Source organism: Vicugna pacos, chromosome 5, assembly GCF_048564905.1.
Source record: "Vicugna pacos chromosome 5, VicPac4, whole genome shotgun sequence".
In the NCBI taxonomy this organism is placed as follows: domain Eukaryota; kingdom Metazoa; phylum Chordata; class Mammalia; order Artiodactyla; family Camelidae; genus Vicugna; species Vicugna pacos.
In genome coordinates, this window is record NC_132991.1 from 31,147,493 (window position 1) to 31,174,683 (window position 27,191).

Consider the following 27,191-nt stretch of genomic DNA (forward strand, 5'->3'; position numbering starts at 1 on the left):
ATGCTACAGTTTATTTGACAACATTTTTTTCTTTCCTAGTGGTAAATAAAATCATGATGTATCTTACTGTAGGTGAAACAACAGGTTGGATGAAATACAAGCGATAATTCCAGTTCAGTGTGTCACAAATCCATGAGAAGCCAGGAATATAATAACTCTTGTTCATACATATCTGTGTACTTGAGATAACTGGATAAACTGACATAGAAAATAATTAATCTGTGTTAACAAGAACTAGCCTATAATTATTTTATTATTATACATAGTTTTCTTTGCTAAATAACTGTTTACATAGGTGGAAGAGGAAGAATTAATAAAATCTTAGCCATATTTTATTTTTATGCTACATTAAATAATGACATAGTGGAAATTTTCTCTAAGTCAGCATAATAACTGCATTAACAGCAAATTAGTTCATCATAACTTTGTCACAAATAATGAATATAAAATTAACATTTGTGAGTGAACTTTTTTTAACCACAAAAATAAAGTATGATGCAAATCATTTAAGAAGCTGGATCTAAGTATCTGCTTTTGACATTTTAAATGATTTATCTAAATTAATATCTGGTCCATTTTTTCTTTGTTATATGTAACTTAAAAGAAATTATTTTTTTCCAAATGGTACTGAGTAGCCTTTATGGACTCTCATCCTTGGATTGAACCAGTAGTTGTGGACTGTTGGACTGCTTTTCCAGCTTGACTTCTTTATTGATGATGACCATGCATTTTGCTCAGCTTGCTGCACATGAGGGGGTGTTTGGATGAGGCAGAAGAAGGGAGGTTTGAGGAAAATTATGGTGGGATCCTTCCTAGGTTACCGAGACAGCTCTGAAATTTCATGTAGTGATAACTGCCTGGAGGTACAAGTCAAACGATGATGAGGCAAGTAGGAACTATTTGAACCTTGCCACCAGAATGGGAAGAGTTGACTGTGAATCAAACTACTTTTCTTTCCTCCTACATTTTGGCTTTTCTTACATACGTAATATCTTATATGGTGTTGATGCTTAATGAATGTTATTCAAATAAATACACGCTGAAGAAATGTTATAGTTAGGTATATGGTACATTCTTATCTGGCTATATTGCGGAACACTTCAGTGAGTAGATATTTTAGATGGTTTTAAAAGATGATTAAAATCTCAACAGGCATGCCTTCAGTATTTGCTTTATTATATGTCTTTGTCTCCTACATTTTATTGGGTTTTTTTTCACTCACCTGTGAAGGAGACTAATTTTAACGATGCTAATTTTGTGTCGTGGATTACATTGCTTATGAATGGCAGGCAGTATCTGATTCGTTTTACTTGATGGAATGATTTTCATTTTCTAGCTTCTCAGAGTATTTTACAGGGAAAAATAATCTAAGGTAAATAACCTTCTATTTCTGCTCTGGATATCCAGGGACTTATTTTTTTTTTAATATTCTGTAATCACAGTGATTTAACATTACATGATGGACATGTTTGAATGTTGACAAGTTGATAGAGAGCCATCTGCATGTTAAACTTGGTATGACCAACTAGAGCATATTATTTATCAAATGTCCTTTTTTAAGATTGATGACTTTAAAAGTAAAATCTGGACTTCTTTTAATTTATGAGCAAAATTCAATGTTTTTCTCAAAACATCAAATTCTGAAAGTAATGAAAATTATGATGTAACCTCTTACTAACCAACCAGTATGCTCCATGACCAGAAGTATCTGAATTACCTGGAAATGTTTTTTAAGATGCAGATTCTCAGGCTGCACCCCAGACCGACTGAAAGAGAATCTGCGCTTTAACAAATCCCAAAGTGACTCCTCTCACATTAGAGCTGGAGAAGTGCTGGTAGCCTGCACCTTCTGTAATCTCTGATTTGGATTAAATAGTACTCATTGAGAATCTGTAAAATGCATCATGGTCCCTGAAACTTTCCTTCCAAGTAGACGTGGTTTATGGCATTCTCCAACAGAATGGAAAGCCTACATGACTAGATTTCAGAATAGAAAAATCATGTCAGTTTTACAAGCTTCAAAACCCTGTGAACATATGTCTTTTTATGTTCTTAGGACTTTTGGAGTTAAATAATTCTTTTTTTCTAAACAAAGAAGGTGATTGTATCTACTAAATGAATTCATCTGTACCTGTTGAGCCTGGTCTTCTATTGATAGTCTCAGAATGTTGTTTTAGCTTTCTTAGACTTGTGGAAATCATGCCCCTTTGTTCTCTGGAGTTAATATAAAATTAGTAAAAAAATAAAATTTGTTAATATTAGCAAGTATGCATATTTAATTTTCAAAGTGCTGTGTGATTACTCCCAATGTTTATAAAAAGGAAAATAATTTTAGATAATCATAAGGTGTTTCTGTAGGAAAGGGCTTTCAAGTCTAAAGTTGTTACAATAGATAATTTTATTATAATGATCAGAATGAAAAAATGAATTTATTAGCATGTCCCTCTTTCCTTTTTTCCAGATGCAAGACAAAGGTCTACCCTGATGAACTTCCAAACACAAGTGTAGTCATTGTATTTCATAATGAAGCTTGGAGCACTCTCCTTAGAACCGTTTACAGTGTTATAAACCGTTCCCCACACTACCTACTCTCTGAAGTCATCTTGGTAGATGATGCCAGTGAAAGAGGTATAAACATTTTTCTTGTATATTTTTTCAAATTAGAAAGCTTTATTATATTCAAAAAAGTAACTGGGCAATGATCTGCATTTTGCTTGTAACTACACTAACCCTGCAACCGCCTATCAAATTTTCATCATTGTGCCTTGTTGGTGCCAACTCCAGGAACAAGTAACTATTTCTTTCAGTTTATCTCATGATTCCATTTGGTTCTTACTAACCTAAAAAAATCAGCCAAAATGGCTTTCAAAAGTGTTCCCTTTTTTTCCCAACTCAATTGATCATATGATTGAGCATTTATATGTGTTTGTAGATGTTTGTCATTATTTTTAGTGCTGGTTAAACAAAAATAGTGTATAATTACGGAGACTGCAGTGCATTTCCCAGTGTGGCCCAGTTTCTAAATTAACGCCTAGTATATTAAATTCCTCATATAACCTTATCCTTGTCAGCCAAGTGACAGGGTCATAATGCACTGTGCATTAATTTACTGATGACACCTCCTCGATATCTCTATTTTACATAACACCAAAAAACAGCGATAGGAGTTGCCCACCATTTCAGTGTGTTTCCATCTGGTTAGTAGTATCTCTTCTCTGTCTTACGGTGGTTTCAAAACTTTATAAATTCTTCTTGCACATTACAGATTTTCTCAAGTTAACATTAGAGAATTATGTGAAAAATTTAGAAGTACCAGTAAAAATTATTAGAATGGAAGAGCGCTCTGGGTTAATACGTGCGCGCCTTCGAGGAGCCGCTGCTTCAAAAGGGCAGGTCATAACTTTTCTCGATGCACACTGTGAATGCACGTTAGGATGGCTGGAGCCCTTGCTGGCAAGAATAAAGGAAGACAGGTAAGAGCACGTATTATGTCTGTCTGGGTTTTGACTGAACCTGTTAGGAGAGTTCCAGCTGCCCATCAAAACTTTTCCTCCAAGTTGCTATTTTCAGAAGGTTTATTTCCTAGCTTTTAAAAAAGAAGTCCTCTCCCTCCCTTTTATTTAATAAAGACCTTAACTTTTTTATGCTGAACATGAATATTTTATTAGAAATAGTCTTAACAATTCAAACTAGGTAATGTAGATGTTCTTATCGCATAATAGGGAGGAACAAATACGTTAAGTATCTCCTCCCAGTTGTTGGAAGTGATGGGAACAACAGTTTAGTCCCTCCCACTGCCAGGCCAGTCTTCTCTCTACCAAGTCACTGTCCTTATTCAAAATCTAGTTCAATGCCACCTTGAGGGTCTTAAAAATAAACTCACACACACTCATTCACCCCACTGAAATGAAATCATAAAAATAAAACAGCACAGTTGTAAGAATAAGTTTAATTATTTAAATAATATTGTCAACTTTGTGCATACAAATTATGAAATCTGAAAAGTTGAATAATACTTTATAGAAATTAAGAACCCTCATAGATACTCACAATTATTTCTGATGATGATGCTACGAAGTGTCTTTTTTTGTAGATACTCATGAACATTGATGATAAATGAGTATAATTCCTAAGCCCCTAATGAAGACAACTATGCCGATTGCTGTCTGATATAATGAAGCATTGCTTAACACCTTGCTTGCATCGCCATGTTACATACAGGAGAAAGGTCTTTTTAGAATTAAAGTTTTTATTTAAGCATCCAAGGCAGGGGCTGCTTAGTGTGAGCTACTGCGGCTGTATCCCATAAATGGCAGGATTTGGTACTTGCCAGGAAGATGGATGGAGGTTGTCAGTAAAATGAACCATAGCAGTTGAAGAAAGCAGTGGAAACCTTTTAGTCAACTGAGTAATCTATAGTTAATAACGTTTTTCCATTCTGCGTATTGTACAGTATGCACAGGAGGGTAAGATTGGCAAAGTAAAATGAACTTGGAACATCTTAAATGCATTTCCTGGCAACTTTTCATACATTATGCTGCCTTTTAAAATGTGTTTCATATCCAAACCTAGTGAGTTTTAATATAATGTTGTTTCAAATGGTTATGCATAGATCACTTATTTTTTAATCCAATAATATATTTATATTGTATTTGCATGTAATGAATTTGAATGTCTTATCCTGCTTATATGTTCTAAAGTTGCCATAACTAGATAATAAAGTCCTGTTCAAGGTTATTAGATCTAATTTCACCTCCATATAAATTAAATCATTAAATTTAATGAAGAGAGAAAGATATTGATTTTATAAGGACCAGAGTTACCAAGAAGTTTTTTCAAGGCTGGATGAATCGTATTGATTTCAGAGGACCCTAGGCGTTGGCTAATTGTGTGCAATAAAACCCTGATTAAAAATGAGTGTTGGGGATACTGTTGTTACAAAACCAGAATAAATGATGGACAACGTTTCCTTGCTTTCCACATCTGTGGTTGATTCAAAGGCATATTTGTGTATTTACCTTCTACCAGATACGAAAAACAAGCTTTGCTGTTCGGAATTAGCTACAACCAATGCACAGTTGGTTGAACATTTACTGTGGAAATGACAAGGTTGATCTCATAACAGAACATATAATTCTGAGTTAGAGGAAGACTGGAAAAAGCTCAACATGGATTAAAGGAGTACCTAATTATCTGCCATGGTGAAATGTTCCTTACCCTAAAAAACCACCATCAAAGAATTCCAAATGTCCTGGCCTTCCCTCTTACTTTTATAAAAAATGGATCATAAAACACTGGAACATGAAGTTACTTACCTCTCCCTATCGTAAAATATACAGATTGTTGCTATAAACTATTAAGTCTAGGACCATTCACTCAGAAATTGTCACAACCCTACTATCTTTCATAGGAAGCATTTAGTTATTCTGATGATCATGATTTTTATTGTTGCTTCTGTTTGTTGCTTTTTGTCTGTTTGTTTTTCCATGAAGATTTTCTCAGAACTGTCTCTTTAAACTAACCTATCGTCTTTGAGATACCAGATCTAATTTGCTATCATTCCTGCTTCACTCCCTGCATGCTATTGCTTTTCACTGGGCTATCGCTAAAATGATGCATAATATTAAAGCAGCTCTACCAATCATGCTGTGGATGGAGGTTTTATGAAAAATGGACCATGTTCATCCTGCTGAGTTTGTACTTAGACTGCATTTGGAAATCAGCTTGAAGATCAATTAGTGTGTTTGATTAGATTATACATGATAGAGTAAAGCTGACTGAAGTAAGATGTAGTAAAAGGCAATAATTCCACAGAGAAAAAGGATAGAGTGAAAATAAAGGCAAATTAAAGTCACAAAATAATTAAATTTCAACATATGAGCTATATTAAGTTTAAAGAAGCGAATGTAACATTTAAATTATTATTTATCTGTAAACTGATTTTAATTTTTCTGCAGGAAAACAGTTGTATGCCCCATCATTGATGTGATTAGTGACGATACCTTTGAATATATGGCTGGGTCAGACATGACTTACGGGGGTTTTAACTGGAAATTGAATTTCCGTTGGTATCCTGTTCCCCAAAGAGAAATGGATAGGAGAAAAGGAGACAGAACATTACCTGTCAGGTATGTAGATCCTATCTTCCAAAGCATAACCTGTGTATTCCTATAATAATTAAGGTGTGTTATAAATTTGTGTACTCATTTTGTAGGATTTTAAAGGCATACACTTTTTATTCATATTTATGTATGTTATCACACTTTACATGATTGTCTAAGAATCAATGGCAATATTAAATCTAGGTTAAATTAGCACAGAATAAGTATTGGCAGAAGTGCCAATTTTTTGAAACTGTGTGTTCTTATACTCAAAATATATTTACTGTGAATTTTCTATGTGACAGATATGTACTAACCTTTATGGTACTTTAGGTAGTTATATACCTGCCTTAGTGTATATAGTTTATAATAGAGAGATCTTCAAAACTGAAATAACAAAAATGTTTTGGTAAATATTTACAATTTACCAACCTTTAAGAGCTATCGTCCTTACAGATACAAAAGAAAGATCATTTGGAAAATTTCAGTAAATTAACAATTATGAAGGGTTTATTGTTTGTTCCAAATTATTTAAAATAGCTACTTAATTTGAAATATTTATGCATAAAATATGTGTTTGCCCTTAATACAAAACAAGAACTATCAAATACATCTGTAGTTGTCTAGTAAGCAGTGTCTACTTTATTAACATAAAATTATCACCTTCTTATTTTAACACATTATTGTGTATCTCTTACTTGCAACCAAAAATTGATTTCCTGAACAATAATTGGGGAGGGAGTTCACTTATTTCACTCTTTAAAGATGAATTTGGCAAATCATCATTTGGTTGAAACAATAGAGAAGCACCTTAACATTCTAAAACAATGTTTATAACCCATTATCTTAACAAGAGTGTCTCCTAACCTACTGAGAGAATGACTCATCCATAGTTTAGACAAATTATATGATGAATTAATTAAAACTAATTCTAAAAACTGGCTAATGGAAGAGAACATCTCTAGTTGCTTATTATTGAACAATTAAATATTGAGCTCTTAAGGTGATATTAACTATGTCAAAGAGAAAAATAAAGTATAGTTCCAAACAGTTGCATAATGATGTGAAATTATGATGTCAGTATTTAAAGCGTAATTTAGTAGTTCTTAAATCTTGCTGTTATCTTCACATTCACCAAGTCCTATTGATCCTTGGCTTTAACAGCTTGAGGAAATACAATGGCTCGTATTACCATTGTTTATTTAATAGAAATCCTATTTCACAGACAGTGGTTTCATTTAGTGTTAAACAATTTTCCAGCTTCAGCTCCCAAGTGAAAATTATCAAAATACTTGACCAGTACAGTCAAATATAGATAATGTGTTTACCTGAAAATGAAGCTTAAAAGAATGTATGGGTGTACTTATTTTTTAACACGTTGACAAAAGACATGCTTTATTTAACTTTATTTTCTCATAGAGTCGAAAGTTAAATAATTAAGAGGTAGCCAGCATTCATAGTAAGAAATTACCAATCTTATTTGTAAAAGTAAAGGTCTACATATAAATCGGCCATTATTTCTCATTTTTCATTAAAACAAAAGTGGAAACATCCAAATTGCTGTATATATTTTAACCAAAATGTGTGCAGCTTTATTGCAATAACATGGAGAGGTGATGAAGTCTAGGCAGATTTTATTTGTTTGCCTCAGTAACTGCACAGTATTTCACTGTGAGGGAGCAGTATTTCAGTGCTGTGGGAGTTGAAACAAGAGAAACAGAGAAAGTTCAGTCTTTGCTGAAGTTTCTAGATTTTTATGGCAAAAGGTTAATTAATTCACTGGCTGTGTTGTAACAGCCTGCAGGTAATTTTCATCAGCATAGCTGTAATGTGAACTTTCTTTGCACTTGTAATCTATTACTTGAAGATGTGATCATTTTTCTCACATTCATACAAACAGATAAATCATTCTAGGTGTTAAAGACAATTTTTTTCCCTACATGATTAACAGAATTCTGAATAACTAAAGTGATTAAAATGAGGTTGGAATTTTAGTTTTCTTAGCAGAATGCCTCATTTAAAATGTCAGTTATGACAACTTTCTAGTGACTGTAATTGGCTAGTTAGTCATCATTTAGAAATACAATCATGCATCTGCACACATAGAGAAGCAACTTGAACTTGTGCCCTAATCTTAGTTACACCACATTTAAAGTAAAGTTTGTAATGGTTATACTTATTATTCTATTGTCAACCTTTGGGCTTTGATATTTTCTTTTTGATAATTAAATGGATTTTGTGAATATTTGCCATTTGTGAAGTTATGAGTATGGAATAATAACATACATAATACAGCTCTGTTCTTTCTGTTTAGTTTTCTTTCATCAGTAAACTGTCCTTGACATTTTGGTGGTCAAATTAAATGACTCCTCAGGAAAATCTCAATTATATATGCAACAATACAGTCATCAAATTGTTAAACCAGAGGTCATAAACTAGAAGGTTGTGTGTCAAATACGCTCTGCAGATATGTTTTCTTTGGCCTGTACAATGTTTTGCATTTTAAAAAATTACCAACATTTTAAAAATGAGGTGTTTTAAATTTAAGAAATCTAGATTTCCAGCTATTCTTGAGAAGTCAGAAGATCTTGCTACAATGGTCTGGTCTTTCTGCTTGGCACCATCAGGAGCTGAATAGAAGCTGCCCACATAGAAATGGCTTGAAAGTTTAGCCCAATCCCCCGATTCCTTGTGGGTATGTGTCCCTGACTCTAAGGCTGAGGCTCAGTTGCCATTTTTCATTCTTGCCCTTGGAGAAGTATTTCTCTGTACTTGTGTCCCAATCAAACGTGAGAGAAACATGTTTATTGCAACTAATCCACTTCACATATTAGCTTTATTTGTGTGGCTATAATATTTTAAATTAGTGACCCTTGACTTAGAGGCTACTGCCTGGAAAATGGCTGAGTTGGGAAGTCATCAAACACACTAGCCTTGTTACCTACCTAATGGAATGGATGACTAGGAGCATAAGTTACCTGGTAGTGTTGATAACCTCACAAATCATTTCCTTAAGTGGGAGTGTAGTATGCATTTTTTTTCTTATACCTGTAACTTTGACTTGATGGGTTCAGGCTACTGAAATGAGTTGGCTTCCATATGCACATGCACGTGCGTACACACTGTTGAGCATTGTGCTAGGTTCTACACATACAGAGATGAAGAAGGCTCTCTCTACTCTAAAGTTCCTCACTGACAGGCACTGGCCATTAAGTATGCAGGGTAAGGGGAAAAGTCCAGCATAAGCGGCCAGAGAGTGGATGCAGAGGAGTTAAACTATATCAAATGATAGAGTGGTGGGTGCTTCTGGAAAAGAACCGGTATCTTTAATCTTACTGATTGTGTTAGTCTCTTAATTATGCCCTGTAAGTAACCCTAAATAAATAGTTATAGAGATACTTGTTTCTACTTTAACTTCCCACTGATTAAAATACATTACTTAATTAAAGGCCAACCAGTTATTTATCAAGTCTACTTATCTGCCTTTACCCTTTGGTCCCACCTTATGGACTCTTGATATTTTGTCATTATTAATATTCTTAGTATGACTTCCTTCATTCTTACTTTGAGTACCATGTTCAGTATTTTTCTAAAGCAAAATAAAAATTTTAGATTTTCTTCTAGTCCTTGCTATCATAATAAGTTAAACATATATGTAATTACAAGTTTTTATTTCTGACACATTTGACTTCCCTTTATCCATTTTATTAACATTTGTCTGATCTCAGACCTTTATTTTTGTCTCCATTGGAATTAGGAATTTATAAAGAAGATCAAATAGATTAAAAAACATTATTAATAACAACTCAGATTACAATTATTGTGAAAAACTCTTAGGATGTTCAAATATATTATCTTTTGTATCCTTCTAGTATGATATTGTAGAAGTGTTGAAGCTGACTTTTAATGATCTGGGTTTTAGTTCAAGTTCCTTCTATTGGTAATTTACCCATTCTTCTCAACTATAAAATGGAAAATTATTCTCACTGCCTTGTTTACCTTGTAAAGTGCTATACAATATTAAATGAGAAAAAAATTATTTTAAATTTATTTCTGATAATCTAAGTAACATGTATATACATTGAAAAGTAAATGTGACAAGTATCTATAAATGTAAAGAAGCAAAACACCAATAAGCCACTTCTTTTAGTATTTTGTACTATTTCCTTTCAGAGCATTTCTTTCCAGATATATTTCTCCACAGTTTAAAAATTGATGTATCATTAATATTTTTCTATTTGCTTGTGAAAAAACTTTAATGGCTGTTAATATGTCAATTATTTACTTAGTTCTTTCTCTATATTTTATAGTCTAAAGTAAATTAAGAATTTTACACTTTTTTGCCAGTTACGTCTGTGATCTAGTTTTTGCATATAATGTGGTCTTTTTAGAATTATGCAATTAAGCAATATGAAATTTGTTTCAATATTCTTGATACCTTCAGCCAGTTTGATTTTCTCCTCCCCAAATCATCACTGACTCCAACTTAAGGTTCCTCTAGTAAGTACACTAAGTGAAAACACTTATTTTATTTTGTAAAATCTTACACAAATATAAGACATTTCTTAGTATTTAATAGCAACTAATAATATATTTCTTAATTTTATCTGTCAGATTTTCTTTATTTTCCTCAGTCCAATGGAGCTACACTTTGAAATTGAAGGGAAGAAGCAGAGACAGATAAATCCTGTGAGATAGATATTCACAATAGAAGCTCACTAAAGCAACAGCACAGGGGAAGGTCAGGTTGTACATAGAACAGACTTTGAAAGAGAGAGTTGAACTTTGGATGTTCAGCAGTTCAACATTCTCTCCTACTTTTGTTAAAAATCTAACATATGTTGACTTTGAGAGAAAAAAAAATTCCACTTCAGGTGGAATCTGTGTATCTATGTTCTTTGGAGAAAATGGCATATTTATGGTACATTACTTCCTAATGGTTTAGGGGACAATTTACAAGACTCCTTGCAATCTGTTGAGAAGAAAACAGGGGTGTTACAGAAAGTTTTCAGGGTGGTGAATTGAATATCACATTTATATACTGAATAATTGTATCACATTAACAAAAATATTTTAAAACATCAGGCCCCATTATTTATTTTGACCCTTCTTAAGCATTAAATGAAAATAAAAGGAAAAATTCAAATTTGCACCATTTACTGTACATCCTCTTTGGAAGCTTAGGATTTTATCAGGTGGTGAGGATTATGAAAAAGGATTAAGGAAAATGGAAAAAAAAATAACTATTCCTTTTTTGAGAATTTAAGTCTCTAAGCACAGGTTAAGTTATTTGATTCTAATACTTGTTGATAAATGGATTCTTTGGCAGAAAAACAAGCCATTTGACCACACTAAGCAGAATTTTAATTTTTTTTCTTATCCTTTAAAAATAGCTTTGCAAGTGTGTTCTGTAGACTCTACAGGATTTGAGTAAGCCTCCTTGCTCAGAGCCTAAGTCAGCATAAACTCTTAAAGTAACAGTTTCTTCTCCACCAAAATCTGCATCTTCTTACCCAGATGTATATTCAAATGAGTGTCATGGTGTGCAATATTACACTAAACTTCTCATTCTTTCTCTGTAAAAATCTTTAATTACATTCATCCTGTGATTATTAATCACTCTAAAAAATAATAGTTATACCTTTGCTTCTTTTTTCTCTCTTATGTTTTCTCTGTTGGGTATAGGGGCCAGATAGGGAACGGAGAGAAACTCACAATGTCTAATTTTCCCTCAGTTTCTAAACCTTCACAATGGCTAACCAAATGAAGCCACTGTATTTTATGATTTTTAAAAGTCAAAATTATGTAAATACTTCAGTTATTTGCCCCACATTTGCATAAATAATAAAATATTTATGTTCATCACTTCTCTTTATTATGGTTTATAATTTATAGGACATGTTCTTAACGCAGAGGTAAACACTAATAGTCTAGACATTGTGTTATTTGACCACTGCAAAGAACAGCCAAAAGCGGAGCTATAGTCTCTCAAATCTTTAGCTTTTTTCTCTCCAGAGACTTTGATTATTTGCCAAGTAAGATTAAATAGAACCCTGATATATCCAAGGATTACTGAGAAGAAATGATGTTTCAGTAACTTTGAAAGAAATTGCTTTGAAGAACAGTATAACATTTTCAGGAAAATGTGGTGCATACATTTGGAGATTGAAATCAGGAAGAGTGTATTTCGAATTAGCTACCTCAAACCCTTTGCTGTGTGAATTATATGGATAAATTGAGGGATGACTGATTGGTAGATGAGTAGATAGATGAATAGATACGTAGATAGGGTGTCCTCGAACGAGTCATTTAAATACATTACAACTAAATTTGGGTGACCGTAGCTGTAGGGATTTTAAAGCTCTAAAATATTACAATTCTATTAAAAATAATTAGACTCTGAAGACGAGAATAAAGCTGATTATAATCTTGATATACAGACGTTTTTCTCTTTTTCATTACAATTAATATTTAAAATGTGCAGTACTTGCTTTATGCTGGTACTATTCTAAGAGTACTACATATGTTAACATATATATCCCCATTTTATAGATGATTAAATTTGAGGCGCAGAGTTTAGGTGACCTGCTAAGGTCACACTGTGGGGTTGAGTTTTGAACCCAGTCAATCTAGTGAATCCTTCTAAAATTCAAATTTGGCTGCCTCTTAGAGTCTCTTTACTGCCTACGTGCTTTTCACACACATGGCGGTTATCCTGGGTGTATTGTCTTATTGGTGAAAATGCAGGCAGTTTAGCATTACTGAATAATCAAGTGTATTCTTTCAGTGTCTTTTGATTTATCAAGTTCTGGTGGAGAACTTATTTTCCCATGTAAACGCTTACTTTTTTGAGTCCTTTACTATTCTTTGTTGTTATAAAGTTTCTATCTTTAATTCTAAAACACTACCAAACTCAATCCACAAAACCTTTACTAGATGATAAAGTCTTTAAAAATCCTGGAATTAGTGAAGGCATCTTTGTTATCAGATTAACAGATGTGAGCAAAGAAATTTTTTTTGTAGTTTCATAAATAAAATTGCAGGTAATTTTGAGTTTGGCCATGGGGATATATATGCTTATATGCTTATCAAGCATCTATTAATAGTCTAATACTATTAATAGATATGGACTATTCCTAACATATGGACTATTCTTACAGAAGTAATAAAATGTATATAGTAATAAATATAATATTCAATTAGAAGTGACAATTGCCTCAAGAGAAACAGAGTGCTGTACAACAAGGTAGAAGGGAAAGATTACAACCAGATTGGAGGGAGGAGATTTGTACTTAAGCCAGGCTGTATGGAATATATGACCATTGCATTGGCCTCAGAATAGAGTGGATTTGAACATGTAAAGGAAGTTTACCAAGGAAAACTCAAGTGGTAAATGGATGTGAGCAAGTATACCAAGGTGGGAAAGTGTGAAGCATTTACTAGTAACAGTTAAACACTTTAAACACAAAGAAATAGTTCAAAGGAATGGAGGAGCTCATTGGGTAGCTCCAGACCACTGATGCCGAGGTAAAAAGCTGGAATGCATTCCTTAAAATAGGCTTTTGATTTAAAGTGAGACATGTGTGACTCTTTCTTTCACTTGAATAGGTAGAGACCATTGTAGGCTTATGACTTGGTCTCAGGGAATGGAGAGGCCCAAGGAGAAGAAGAGAGACAGGGACAGCAGGTTGGTGGAGCAGTCAGGCCACACGTTTGTTGATTAGGTTTGCAGTTCTATGTGGGAGTGGTTCGTGGCACCCCAAGTTACAATAGTAACATCAAAGATCACTGATCACAAATCAGCAGAACAAATGTAATAATCATTTTAAAATTTGAAATATTGTGGGAATTACCAAAATGGGACACAGGGACACGGAGTGAGCAAATGCTGCTGGAAAAATGAAGCCGATAGCCTTGGTCAACGCAGGGTTACCACAAACTTTCAGTTTGTAAAAAACACAATATCTGTGAAGCTTAGTAAAGCAAGGTGCGATAAAACAACATATACTTAATAGTCAGAAAAGAGCAGGCCGAAGGCAAAAGAATGAATGCTATACCACAATGAGAAGAAAGGAGGATATTCTTTTCTCTGAGACGAGAGGAAGGAAGAGGCCCTGAGAAGATACATATACATACTAATGTAGGGTTTAGATTTCATGATTGAGGGAGTTTAGATTTTATGCGTTGCCTTAACCATCAGTTTCTTGAGAACAGTCCAAAACTTTTGGAAAAGATTCAGTTAAAAATGAGACAGGTGAACAAATAAACAGAGATAAAGGGATTGTTAGCTGTTTGTGGACTAAGCAGAGAGTCAATAACATGGACAGGTATCGTGACCAGATGCTCTCAGCTTCAGTGATTCTCTGGGTCTGGGGAACAGAAGCTGATGAGGAAGGGTAAGTTGACCCAGGCAGTAATATGCATAAAAAGAGAATGGAGTCAGAAAGGCAAGGACAGACAGTCTAGGGTGCTGAGCTAGGTGTTCACTGACATGGCAGGACCTTGGAGAGGGAGTGGAGGAGGGAAGCAGACAGTTTCTGGAGGAGGTTATTCTGCGAGAATCTGGAGGAGCTAAGGGACCATAATCACGAATGAAGGATAAAAAGTGACTTCCATAGGATTGAAACAGGAGGGGTTCAAAAACAGATAGTTGTATTCAGAGAGGCAGATTTCAGAATTCAGCATCTTGGATCTGAAGTAGTTTTAAACGATTTTGAAATCCAAAGTGAGAGCGTGTATGTGGGGAGCTAAAATGAATTGAAGGACACTCAAGACTTTTGTTTGAATGATTAACATCAACAACAAAGATGAACTACCCAGCTTTATTAACTGTTTATAATGTGCCAGGCTCTGTGCTGAGTGCTTTACGTCTATTTACTCAGTTCATCTTCACCTACTTACTGTGTGGTAGGTAATAATCACAGCCATTGGGGTGATTATTTTTCCCCCATAAAATTGATTGAATTGGTTGGTCTATTGGTTGGTCTAACGTTGTATAGACATAGCCTTAAAAAGAAAATAATCACATCAGCATATCTAAATAGTTCATGGGGGATATTACAGAGCAGTTCACTTAGAACAACGTGTTATGTAACACTGGCTGTGGCTGTGGATGTTACTTAAGGCACAGTCCCTGGACTGTTTGAGAGAGCTAACCAATTTGCAAGTACAAAAAAAAAAAAATCTCCCTAGGAGCATCTGTCTTCAGAAAAATACAGGATTTTTTTTTTGAGAACTTGCAAATTTTAAAAATGTTTTTGTTACTTTTAAAGGAAAAGTGAAACTTATTTGAGTCATTCTTATGGTAAATATATAATTTATTGTCACCACGTAGTATATACTTCTCAAATATTTGTAGGAATTATGACCAACTGAAACTCAATATATGCGTCTAAGTTAAATGCATTAGTTCTTTATTAGTAAATAGAGAAGGGAACAAGCACTGTGAATTGATCATTGAAAATGCATCACTTAACATTCTTAAGTGCTCAGTTGCATTATGATAGGATAATTGCAGCAATTTTTATTCCTCATTCTATTAAATAGACTATTCAGAACTGTAGTACCTTATACAGTTATTTCCATGGAGTTCTAAAACCCGAATCAGGTGAGGGTCATGGCTTAGCTGCCATCTGCTTAGCTTTGTTAGTGTTTCTCATTATAACTCAGTAGGTCAGTGTTAGTGTTCATGACAGGAATCCAGCAAGACGAGAAGTAATGAAACAGCTCTGAGACCAAGTGAGGCTCTGCTGCTCCAACTGATGGACAGTTAATTACCCGAGTATAAAACAGTGAGAGCACTGGGAGAAATAGACAACTTTTCAATATGGTAGATACACAGGTACAATATTATTGGTGGTTTTTCAGTGAACTACACTGTTCAATTAGAGGCCATGAGCTATCATGTGGCAGAAGAGGATATAATTTTGAGAAAAACAAAATATTTGGTTTTCTAAGAATCTCAGACTACCCTTGAATAATGCAAGGGTTCATCTGAGTAAGATTTACATTTGGCCCTCAGTATCCGAGGTTCCCCTACATCAGAGGATTCAACCAACCCCGGATTGTGTGGTACTGTACTATTTGCTACTGAAAAATATCTGCATGTAAGTGGACCCGCACAGTTCAAACCCATGTTATTCAAGGGTCAACTGTACTTGGAAGAACATTCCAAATCTAAGTTACTAGATCAGTGTTTTTCATCTTTAGCAGCACATTAACAATCAACTGGGAACTTTATGCAATACCAGAGGTCTGGCCCCACTCCAGGCCAGTTAAATCTAAATCTGTAGAGAGTGGTACCCAAGCATGGAAATATATTTTTTAAAGGTGCCTCAAGTGCTGCTAATAAGCTACAAAGATGGAAAACCTCTATTCAAAAGTAATTATTACTGGTATAGATTCATTTGTGGATAACTAGAACTTTCTTTTTTAGTTTCAATTCATACTACTTATATAGAAAAGACTTGCATAGTTCACACATTGACCACTGACTTTAATTAATGTTTTCAAATTAATTAATATTTAATTATTCTTTTTAAAACCTAACACCTAACTTCTTAGTTTCTGTAGACAAATTCGGGATATGAGAATTAAAAGGCATTATTTCCAGGAAAAAATTTTGGAATCTGTGCCAAATGTCCTTCTAAGCCTGTGAATAGTATGCAGGATTTATGTTTATCCATAGGGTTATATGATTAATTCTGTCATTTTAATTAGGTAGAGAGAAAAATAAACAATTAGCTGTAAAGCTCTCATGGCACTTACAATACGCATGTAACTATCATTAGATACTTATTACCGATAAACATTTTGTAGCATTTAATAATTTTCATATTTAATGGACTATAGATACTTTCATACAGTCTCTTTCCATAGGTTTCTAGAGTTCACATTAAAATAATTTATAATTTGGTGACAAAAGATCACAATGTCTAGTTTCATGACCAGTTCATCTCTTTAAGGGTAGTGCCAAGAGTAAGGCCAACTTCTCCTCACTATGCCTTTCAGAAAGAATGTATATGCCCCTGTCTTAAGTGGCCAGTGTTCCTTCCTTGTATCGATTTGATCACCTGTAAGAAAAAGATAGACTAATCTAAATTTAGTTTTACAGAAAATGTGAAATAAAATGCTATTTATTCATTTTAAAACCTCTTACACCTTGGCTTTATGTTTCCGGTTGGAGATTTTTCACTACTATTTTTTTTTTAATTTAAAATGTCTCAAAAATATTTGCTATAGTTTCATTAAACTCCACACATTGTTTTCAAAAGATATTCTTTTCTTTTTGTTTTTTTCAACTAGGACCCCTACTATGGCTGGTGGCCTATTTTCTATTGACAGAAACTACTTTGAAGAGATAGGAACTTACGATGCAGGAATGGATATCTGGGGTGGAGAGAATCTTGAAATGTCTTTTAGGGTAATTGATTTTACTTTATTTTTTGACTCTGAACATACTATGCTATAGCATGCACAGACTCAGTAATTTACTGTCATATCTTTTTTTGTGAAGTGATGCAAATTACTGATCAGTCGGTCATTTTAATACTTGTTTAGAAGCTCTGCTAGAGTCTTTTTGCATGCAGTATTTACTGTGAAATGGGAAATTAGAGGCATTTTAAGTTTTCTAAAGTAATTCTTTTATACATAGTACAAAGGCATTAGGGCTTTCAGTTTTTGAAATAAAGAAGGGCTTTATTTTTCAAATAAAGCATTACCCTATAAAATCACTTTGTGTTTTTGAACTAAAACTTGGAAGTGTCTGTGATATCTGAATTTGCAAGTGCTGCCTGAGGTTATTCTCCAGTAGCTTTAAGAATAACCTGTGATCAAAGGAATTCTGGATAATTCAAGTAGCATAACTGTTTTCACAATCATAGACATTATTGTGTGGTGAATCAGTTTGAATAAGGCAAATGCACTTGTTAAATGGCCTTCCAAGTGAACTGAAGTTAAGGATCAATCCCACATATATCTAATACTAGGAAGCATATGAATAATTTAAATATTTGGTTATATTCAAAAATATAAAAAAATGGGCACATAAATGTGCCTCCATGCTAAGAAATGATAAGGGCTAACATAATGGGGTTTTTGTTGTTGTTGTTTTCCGTGTAATTTAACATGAACGATTCAAAACACTATCGTTTTGCTAGCATTATTTGCACAATAAAATTATTAGAGTTTAGATATATTTATCAATGAAGTTCAAGAGTTATGCCTTTTAATTTCTCATTTAGAAAGTAAACTTTGTTTTTCACAAGCATAAGTATATTTGATGTTGTGTAAGAAAATGCCAAAATTTGAGAATAAGAATTACTCTGAATTTATATAATGTGGAACTTAATGAGTCTTGGATAATCTGAATTATTTTAGAAGCACTAGACTGTCCTTGCTATACAAATTTTTGCCTATAAACCTTATAGTCTGATGTCTGAGAAGGTCATTAGTTAATGGAATTTTATTCTTCCCATGTTTGTACTTATAGTTGGATGGAACGTGCCCCACAGGACTTAGTAACATACTCAGGAATATCTTCTTTTCATCAAGCACATGATGTATCTTTTTGCACAATCTTTGGGGACACTTGGGGACCCAACTTTTCACTCAGTGTAGCTGTCAAAGTGCAGAATATAAGAGTGGACTGTTTAAAAAATAGAAGAAGAAAAAAGAAAGAAGGAGGGAAGGGAGGGGAGAAGGGAAGAAAGATAGCATATTCAAAAGCTTAAAAGTAATTTTCTCTTACCCTTAGATTTAATGAAGAGCATATTTAGACATTCATTAACCCCTATTCCTTGGATGCTGTGCTGGGAATTCATAAGAAAAAATCAATATAGCATTATTGGTATTATCTAGTGACCCTACTGCCTACCTTTCTTTCTTTCATTTCTAAAATTCTTATTCTCCTCTTTTCTGCTCACCTGTTAACCTTGACTCTCTGCCCATGGATTCCCCTTACTTTTATCACATAGCTCCCAGATCAGATGGATACTGTTCATCTAACTGATTGAAAGGTATGTTAGGAAGAACTTAGGGAGGAATGTGTTAGGAAAGAATTTAGTGGAATAATATGCTAAACCAGGAGAACATTATCAGGAAATGCAACAGAGATATTAATGTCTCAAAAAGGAAGATTTGAGAATATGTTATGTGATGCAGATACCAGGTGGACAGAGTGAATGCAACTAGTGGCCATAGGAAGATCAGATCACTAGATAATAACACAGGAGGTTTTCTGTGATGAGTTGGTTGAGTTTATTTCATAAGTGACTGCTTCTTAATTCATGTTTTACTTTCCTACCTATGACATAAATGTGTGTTTATTTAATAGTTCATATCCTAGCTGAGGAAGCTATTGAGTTAGTGAAAACACTGGAACAGTACATTAGCAAAAGGAAGACACTCCCCCTTTAGGTAGATTTCATGAAAAGATGCATGACTTAATGAGATGAGAATATATTAGGGATTTATAACCAGAAGATGTGTGTCTAATATCCAGATTAATTATTATACAACAAACATATTTTAAGCATGTAGTATGTCCTTTACACTTCCAAATACTGAGGCTACAAAAATGAATAAGGCATGATGCTTTTACTCTAAAAAAAGCACATCTCAAAGGAGAGATATATAGATACTATTGACAGCAGAAATGACAGTTTCTTTTATAAATTTATGTCTGAAGTTTTCTTGCCTCTGTCATGTTAGTATAGGCAAATCACTTAGCCTGAACTATGAAAAGGTTATTATAATAATAGTAAAGTTATAGTTATTTTAATCTATGTAGCTCTTATCTATGTAGATTTGAGGATAAGTAAAAAACATAGAAATAGTAAGTGCCTGCAAATATTAGTATTCTGACTGGCCTTAAGGAAGTTTAAGCCAATCCAAAGGAATACACTTTTAGGGATTTATTTATTTATAACAGTATCACTTGATGTTTGATGACTAGAGTATTGTAAGTGCTGACAGACCTTGAATATCTGATGAAAACTATAGACGTCCCAAGAAAGATGCATTAGTCTCTTACCCATAATTGATTTGAATACAGTTTCCAAGGGTTGAAGAAACCCTTGAAGTCTCTGGGTAAGAATTCTTGGCATTAAATAATAGTGACTTCTAATATTTATAGAGCTAGTAAGTAGAATAGTTGAAAATTGAGCCCCAGCATTCTGAGACTGGTGGCTGTGCTGCTGACTGCTGTACCGCTCCCTCTCCCAGTAAGGTCCATCCCCCCATAACATGGCAGTCCTGACAGCTTTTAGTGCTATCTGGAGAGAGGGGAGAAGCTAACATGCAAATGGGGTCTTCCTCTCAATGCTGAGAAGGCTGTCTCATGTAGTGATTTTATCTTCTCCTTAGAGGCGTTAGCCCTTTATGGTAGGTGATGCATGTCCAAAAGCAGTGAGAATATGTTGAGGTAGATTCTAATGCTCCTGAAAACTTAGGCTCAGATATTGTTCTCTATGTCCTTACACAAAAGTAACCAAAATAACATAAATCCTAAGACATAAATGTTAATTTCTAACTGATAGTTATTGATTTCCTCTCAGTAGGTGCAGGGCATACAGTTGTGAACAAGAGACAAAAATGAGTGTCTTTGTGGAACTTATACTTTTAGTGAAGGAGACAGACAATAAAAAAGAGAAGTTAAATATAATAATGTACTAGTGATGAGTATTAAAGAAAAAAACTAAGGAAGGGAAGAGGAATATGAAATGGTAGATGTCAAAAATTGGTAGGGGTTGAAATTTCAGACAGGAAGAACTCATGTATGTGTGAGAAAATGACCCAAGTTGTAGGAAAAGTAAAAAACCTCATAAAACGTAGAGGTCTCATTGTTCAGTGCTCACTTAGGACCAGCAATGGTGCCTGCGCCCTCCAGCCAGACTGATTTGTGGGGCATGAGGTAGAGTAAATATTGGGAAACTACATAATATGCTTCAAAATAGCCCATGGAACAAAAAGAAGTCAAAAGAGTAATAATACTTTGAACAGAATGAAAATAAACACAAAGCATATCAGTGTCTGTGATGTCACTAAAGCAACACTTAAGGGGAACTTGTAGCACTAAACATCTGTTATTAAGAGAAGAAAATATGTAAGATCTAAACTCAATGACTTCAGCTTCTACCTTCAGAAACTGGAAGAAAAGGGAGGAGAGTAAACCCAAAGTCTGTAAGAGAAAGGAAATAATAGAGATCAAAGCATAAATTATGAAATATAAAAGAGGAAAAGTTTAGATAAAAGCAATTCAACCAAAAGCTGTTCCCTTGAGAAGATTTATAAAACTGATAAATCTAACCACACTTCATAGGAAAAACAGAAGACACAAATTACCAACATTGGGAGTGGTAATAGTCACATCATTATGGATCTACAGATCTTTAAAGGATTAGACAGTAACATTTTTTACACTGTTAAGCTAATAAACATGACAACTTTGATAAAATAGATAAGTTCCTTAAAAGATACAAACTATCAAAGTTTATGGGAAGAAATAGATCAACCCAGTAGTCCTACATCTAGTAAAGAAAGTAAATTTGTAATTTAAACACACTTTTCACAAAGGGAACTCCATTGCTAAATGACTGCACTAATGAATTCTACCACATATTTTGGGTAGAAATAAGAACAATTCTACACAAATTTCCAGAAAATTGAAGAGGAGATATTACTTTGCAACTCATTTTATGAGGTCATCACTTTCAAATAGCAAAACTTGAGACATTACAAGGATAGAAAACTACACACCAATGTCCCTCATGAACATAGATTCAAAAATTCTTAATAAAACTTTAGTGAGTCAATCTTCTCAATATGTAGCTGAATATGCAGCATGACTAAGTGAAGTTCATCCCAGTAATGCAAAAAATGGTTTAATATACAAAACTCAATCAATGTAATTCACCATGTTAACAAATTAAAAAAGAAATATCAAATGATCATCGGAATAGATGCCAGAAAAGTATTTGACAAAACCCAAGTTCTATTCCTGATTAAAAAATAAAAAGAAAGCAAGAAAAAGCCCTGGCAAACTAATTATAGCAGAGAACTTCCTCAGCCTAATGAAGGGCTTCGGTAAAACAGCCTACGTTATATTTAATGTTGAAAGAGGGAACGCTTCCCCAAAGAGCAGGAAAAGATAAGGACATTGGCTTTTCCTTTTTCTGCTTAACATTATGGTAGGGTTTTTAGGCAGTGTAACATAGCAAGAACAATAAACAAAACATTGGAAAGGAAAAAGTAAGGCTGTTGTTCCAGATGACTGATTATCTAGAATATTTAACAGAATGCATTAAAAAAAATCTACCAAAACAAAGAAGTGATCTTATCATGTTTGCAGGATGCAAGAATACTACAGTCATTGAATTTCTCTATACTTGTAACAAACAATCCAAAGTGAAATAAAAAGTCAGTTAAAATGAAATCAAAAATATAAAATAGTGATAAATCTGACAAAAGATATGCAAATGCCCTAACTCTGAATACTACGGTATATTGCCGAGGGAAATTAAAGAAGAACTAAATAAATGGAAAGATATACACATTTATGATTTGGAAAACTCCATATGATATTAAGATGTCAATTCTCCCCATATCAATATAGTTTCAATGCAATACTAATCAAAACCCCAGTGGCCTTTGATAGAAATTGACAAGCTAATCCTAACATGCATCTGGAAATGCAAAAGACACTGACTTGCCAAAAAAGTTTTGATAAAAAGTTAAAGAACTAACAGTATAGAATTTCTAAATGTATTATAAAGTTATAATAATCAAGACTGTGTGGTATTGGCATGAAGACAGACAATAGAACAAAACTGAAAATTTGAAAATGCACCCACAGATAAATGAACAACTAACTTTGAAGAAATACGCAAAGGCTATTAAGTGGAGAAAGGACAGTATTTTCAATAGTGCTTGAACAACTGGATATCCACGTGGAAAAAGATATTTTAAATCCATACCTCACATTATATAAAGAGTTAAAAGGTAAAACCTAAAATTATAAAATTCTAAAGAAAACATAGGTGAAAATTTCTTGTGATCTTTGATTAGGCATCCCATAAAAGTAGAAATCAATAAATTGGACTTTATCAAAATGAAAAACATTTGCTCTTCAAAGCCACTATTAAGAGATTAAAAGGACAAGTCACTGACAGGAAGAAATTGTTAGCAAGTACTATATCTGGTAATGCACTTGCATCCAGAAAAAAAAATCCAAAAGACTCTCAAAAATCAGTAATAAGAAAACAATTAACCCACTGGAAAACGGCTCAAAGATTTGAACAGACTCTTCACTAAGGAAGGCAGATAGATGTCAAATAAGCACATGAGAAAATGTTTAACATTATTAGTTATTAGAGAAATGGATTTAAAAGAATGAGACTGCACTACACATCTATTAGACTGGCTAAAATTAAAAAAGACCACATTGGTGAGGATGTAGAAGAGCACATGCAACGGAGGTGGAAATGTTAAATGGTATAATAACTCTAGAATATAGTTTTACTATTTCTTAAACAACTCCTAGGTATTTACTGAAGGGAAAGGAAAACATGTCCATGCAAAGAGATGTACAGTAATACTCGTAGTAGCTTTATTTGCAATAGCTAAAATAGAAACAATGCAAATGTTCATAAAATATGAATAAACTATGATTTGTCCATATGTGGAATTCTAGTCAGAAAAGTGAATGAACTATTGATACATCCTACAACATTGAGAATCTTGAAATAATTATGAATGAATGAAACAAGCCAGATAAAAAGATAACATACAATATGAATCCATTTATATAAAATTTTGGCAAATGCAAACTAATCTGTGAATGACAAAAAGCAGATAAGTTTTCTAGGGACAAGAGATTGGGGTGGGAGGGGAGAGTTGGAGGGAAAGATTAACAAGGGTCATATGAAGACTTTTGGGGTTAATAGACTATTCATTATCCTGATTGTAGTGACAGCCTCACATTTTTCACATATGCCAAAACTTATGAAATGGTACAATTTTTATATATATGCAGTTCAGTGTATGTTAATTATACTTCAATAAAGCTGTTAAATATTAAAACACACACAGATAACCCAGAGGCATCCTCCAAAGAGAAAATAAATGATATACAAATGTAATTGATGGTATCTAGTCAGCTGTAGACCTCTATACTTGAGGCAAGATTCTCATTACATTTTAGTCCAGTTACTTTCAATACCCTGTTGACCATATTCTAGCAAGCTACCTCAGGAAAGCTAAGGGGATTCAATAAGACAACACTTAATTGAAGTTTGTTTTAAATAAAATGCACCATACTATGGAAATATTGATTTTATTATTATCTTTAAAGAAATGGGTTGTTTTGTCAACAACCAAAATTTTAATTAACAGGATTGAATTTACTTTAAAAGCTCCAATTTTCTTTCTTTCCAAATCACAGTGAAAACAATCTTTATCTGAAGAACATAACCAAGTGAAATGTCTCATGATGTGAAATCCATTTGTTTCTAAAGTGTGCAAGCAATGAAGTAGAAAAGAAGTGACAGCTGACATAATAAATAACGGAGGAACAAAAGGCAGACTATCTCATTGAGCAGAGTAGCATGGTAAATGAGACGAGAAAGTTTGTGGACTTTTTGGGGATTGTGGTATCCAGGTGTCTGAAAATATCAAAAGAAAGTAAACAATTTTGTAGACATGTCCATGCAGATCAAATTTTGACAAGTGAACATGTTAGTCCTGATAATTTGTTAGACAGAAATCAATCTAGACGAGTGTAGTTACTTCCCTTACAACTTGTTGGCCTTTATTTAAATTTAATTCATGCAAACTGAGCATAGTGAATTGTCTACCAGTTTATAAAACTTGACTGTTTTTGTTTTATTTGGCCAGTCATAGAACCAGCCTATAATAGAAATCTTTTAGTTAACTTACTCTAATGAAGTTCAGGTGTCAGCCACAATTTTGGTGGAGATGGTTTTGTGGAATACTTTTCTTTAAATATGATAAAGCACTATCTATGTGATAAAGCGCATAGAGATTTCTCAGCCTCTTTTTTTCCCAAGATTTATTGACAAAAACTGTATATATTTGAGGTCTGTGACATGATGGTATACATATATATTGTGGAATGATTACCACAATCAAGCTAGTTAACATATTCACCACCTCACGTAGTCACCTTAAGGTCTACTCTCAGCAAATTTCGAGTATGTAATACAACATTATTAACTATAGCCACCAGACTGTACATTAGATTTCAGAACTTACTCACCTTGTAACAGAAAGTTTGTACCTTATTAGCCTCTTTTAAAAAAATATCTAAAAGAGCATAAACTTAAACATGAAAGTCTAAGAGACCATGTTCATGCATAGCCTCCAGAAAGAATATAAACCAGTACCAGTGGTTTATATTAGCAGACTACTCTCTGGTTACCTATCTAGTGCAGGATAAACCTTAAACACATTCCAGATGGCTTGAAATTTTTGCTTCTGTGCTTACAATTAGATTTTCTGGCATTTGGGCCACCCCTCTACCTTAAACCATCGTTTAAACATATCTCTTTAATCAGTCTCCCTATTCTTTGTTTAACTGAAATTACAAGAATATTTCTGAGTAAGAGGTAGCTGAGACATTATGTCTAATATTATATATTTTTAAAGCATTGGGTCAGTAGGATCATAAAATGATATTTAATTAAGGTGTCTATAAAGTACTTTATTTTTCCAAAACAAATGGGTTAGAATTTTATTTTAAATGTTGACCATAATACACACCTGATTTCCTCTGCTCCCTTAGAAAACACAAGTGAAGAATAGGAAGATTAGATAATCAAACTTTAGCATAATTTTAGAAGATGGTCACAGAACTTGTTTTACTTTTAAAATTATAGTAGCGTAAGACTTGGTAATTTTGATAACTATACCTCTTCATTTAAACTTTCTAGTTCACAAAACCAGAATATGATGCTTCACCTCGTAAACATACGCTACGTGGGCACATACTGTTTTTAAGAAACATAAGGCATTGTAGGAGACTCAGGTACACTAGAACTTGTTATAAATCTCTGGTTCTCTTTTATGGTCACTGAGTTATCTCTTAAATGATATTCTTTGAAAAATATTTTTGGGGTTGTTTGTACCACTCACAATTTAGTGACTTCTTGAAGTAATAACATTCACTGCTTTTTTTGTGTGACCTCACAAAGTCTTATTATATGAGTGTTACTTTGAGAATGTAAACATATATTTGTCAACCTGCAAATATACTCATCTAATATCCAACTTATTCTGTCTTCTCTGTTTATTTTATCCATTTATCTATCATTTATCTATCTAGTAATCATCTATCTAGCTACCTATCTATTTATATAAATTTATGTGTATGTGAATCTATGTGAGTGTGAATAATTAAATATTCATGAAGACCCAGAATGCAGGTCTAATTGTAGTTATCATAAAGGATATAATGTGATAATAAATATATGGATTAAAAAAGTTTATAGCATAAATAGTCTATCTCAAATGAGGGTGGAGAGGTACTTAGCAGATATCTTGGAGAAATTGGGACTCAGATAATTAAGAGAAATAGGGAACTAGGAAACTCTGAAGATGGATAGGAATTAAATGCATTGAAAAGAGAAAGAAATGGAATGAAAATGATATGATAATCTTTTAAATATACATTTTTATTTCCATTAATATATAAAGCAGAGGTGAATGATATTGTTACAGGATTTATTAAGAAATATTCATTGGGAATAAATTTTATTGGATGATCATTCTAAGTTTTTGTTTTATCTTCTTGGATTAAACTATTTAATGGAAATAAAGGAAAACGGAAGATAATCTATTGATTTCTACACCATGATAAAAACATTTTGGACAATGTTGTTCTTTAACAAATACAGGTACATTTCAAAGATACTAAGCAGAATTTCCCTGTATATAGCAATAGCAATAATCCAGGTGTACCTAGCTTTTTACTGAGTTTCAGCACATTAAGAAACCAACAATCTTTATTAGAGATCAGTATCTGAAATATCACTTTTGGGAAACACACTCCAATTCTGTGACTGTTTTTTGATCCCT

The 27,191-nt window shown here is 33.4% G+C and overlaps 1 protein-coding gene across 4 annotated transcripts in view; it reads left to right on the forward strand.

The window, feature by feature from the left end:
* The window catches only part of GALNT13 (polypeptide N-acetylgalactosaminyltransferase 13), a 457,095-nt gene that overhangs the window by 287,004 nt on the left and 142,900 nt on the right, over nucleotides 1-27,191 (forward strand). For all 4 annotated transcript variants that reach the window (XM_072960978.1, XM_072960979.1, XM_072960976.1 and 1 more), the window contains exons 5-8: nucleotides 2,462-2,628; nucleotides 3,266-3,473; nucleotides 5,958-6,128; nucleotides 17,406-17,523. In XM_072960978.1, the coding sequence (XP_072817079.1) occupies nucleotides 2,462-2,628; nucleotides 3,266-3,473; nucleotides 5,958-6,128; nucleotides 17,406-17,523 (664 nt within the window). The remainder of the gene's footprint in view (nucleotides 1-2,461; nucleotides 2,629-3,265; nucleotides 3,474-5,957; nucleotides 6,129-17,405; nucleotides 17,524-27,191) is intronic.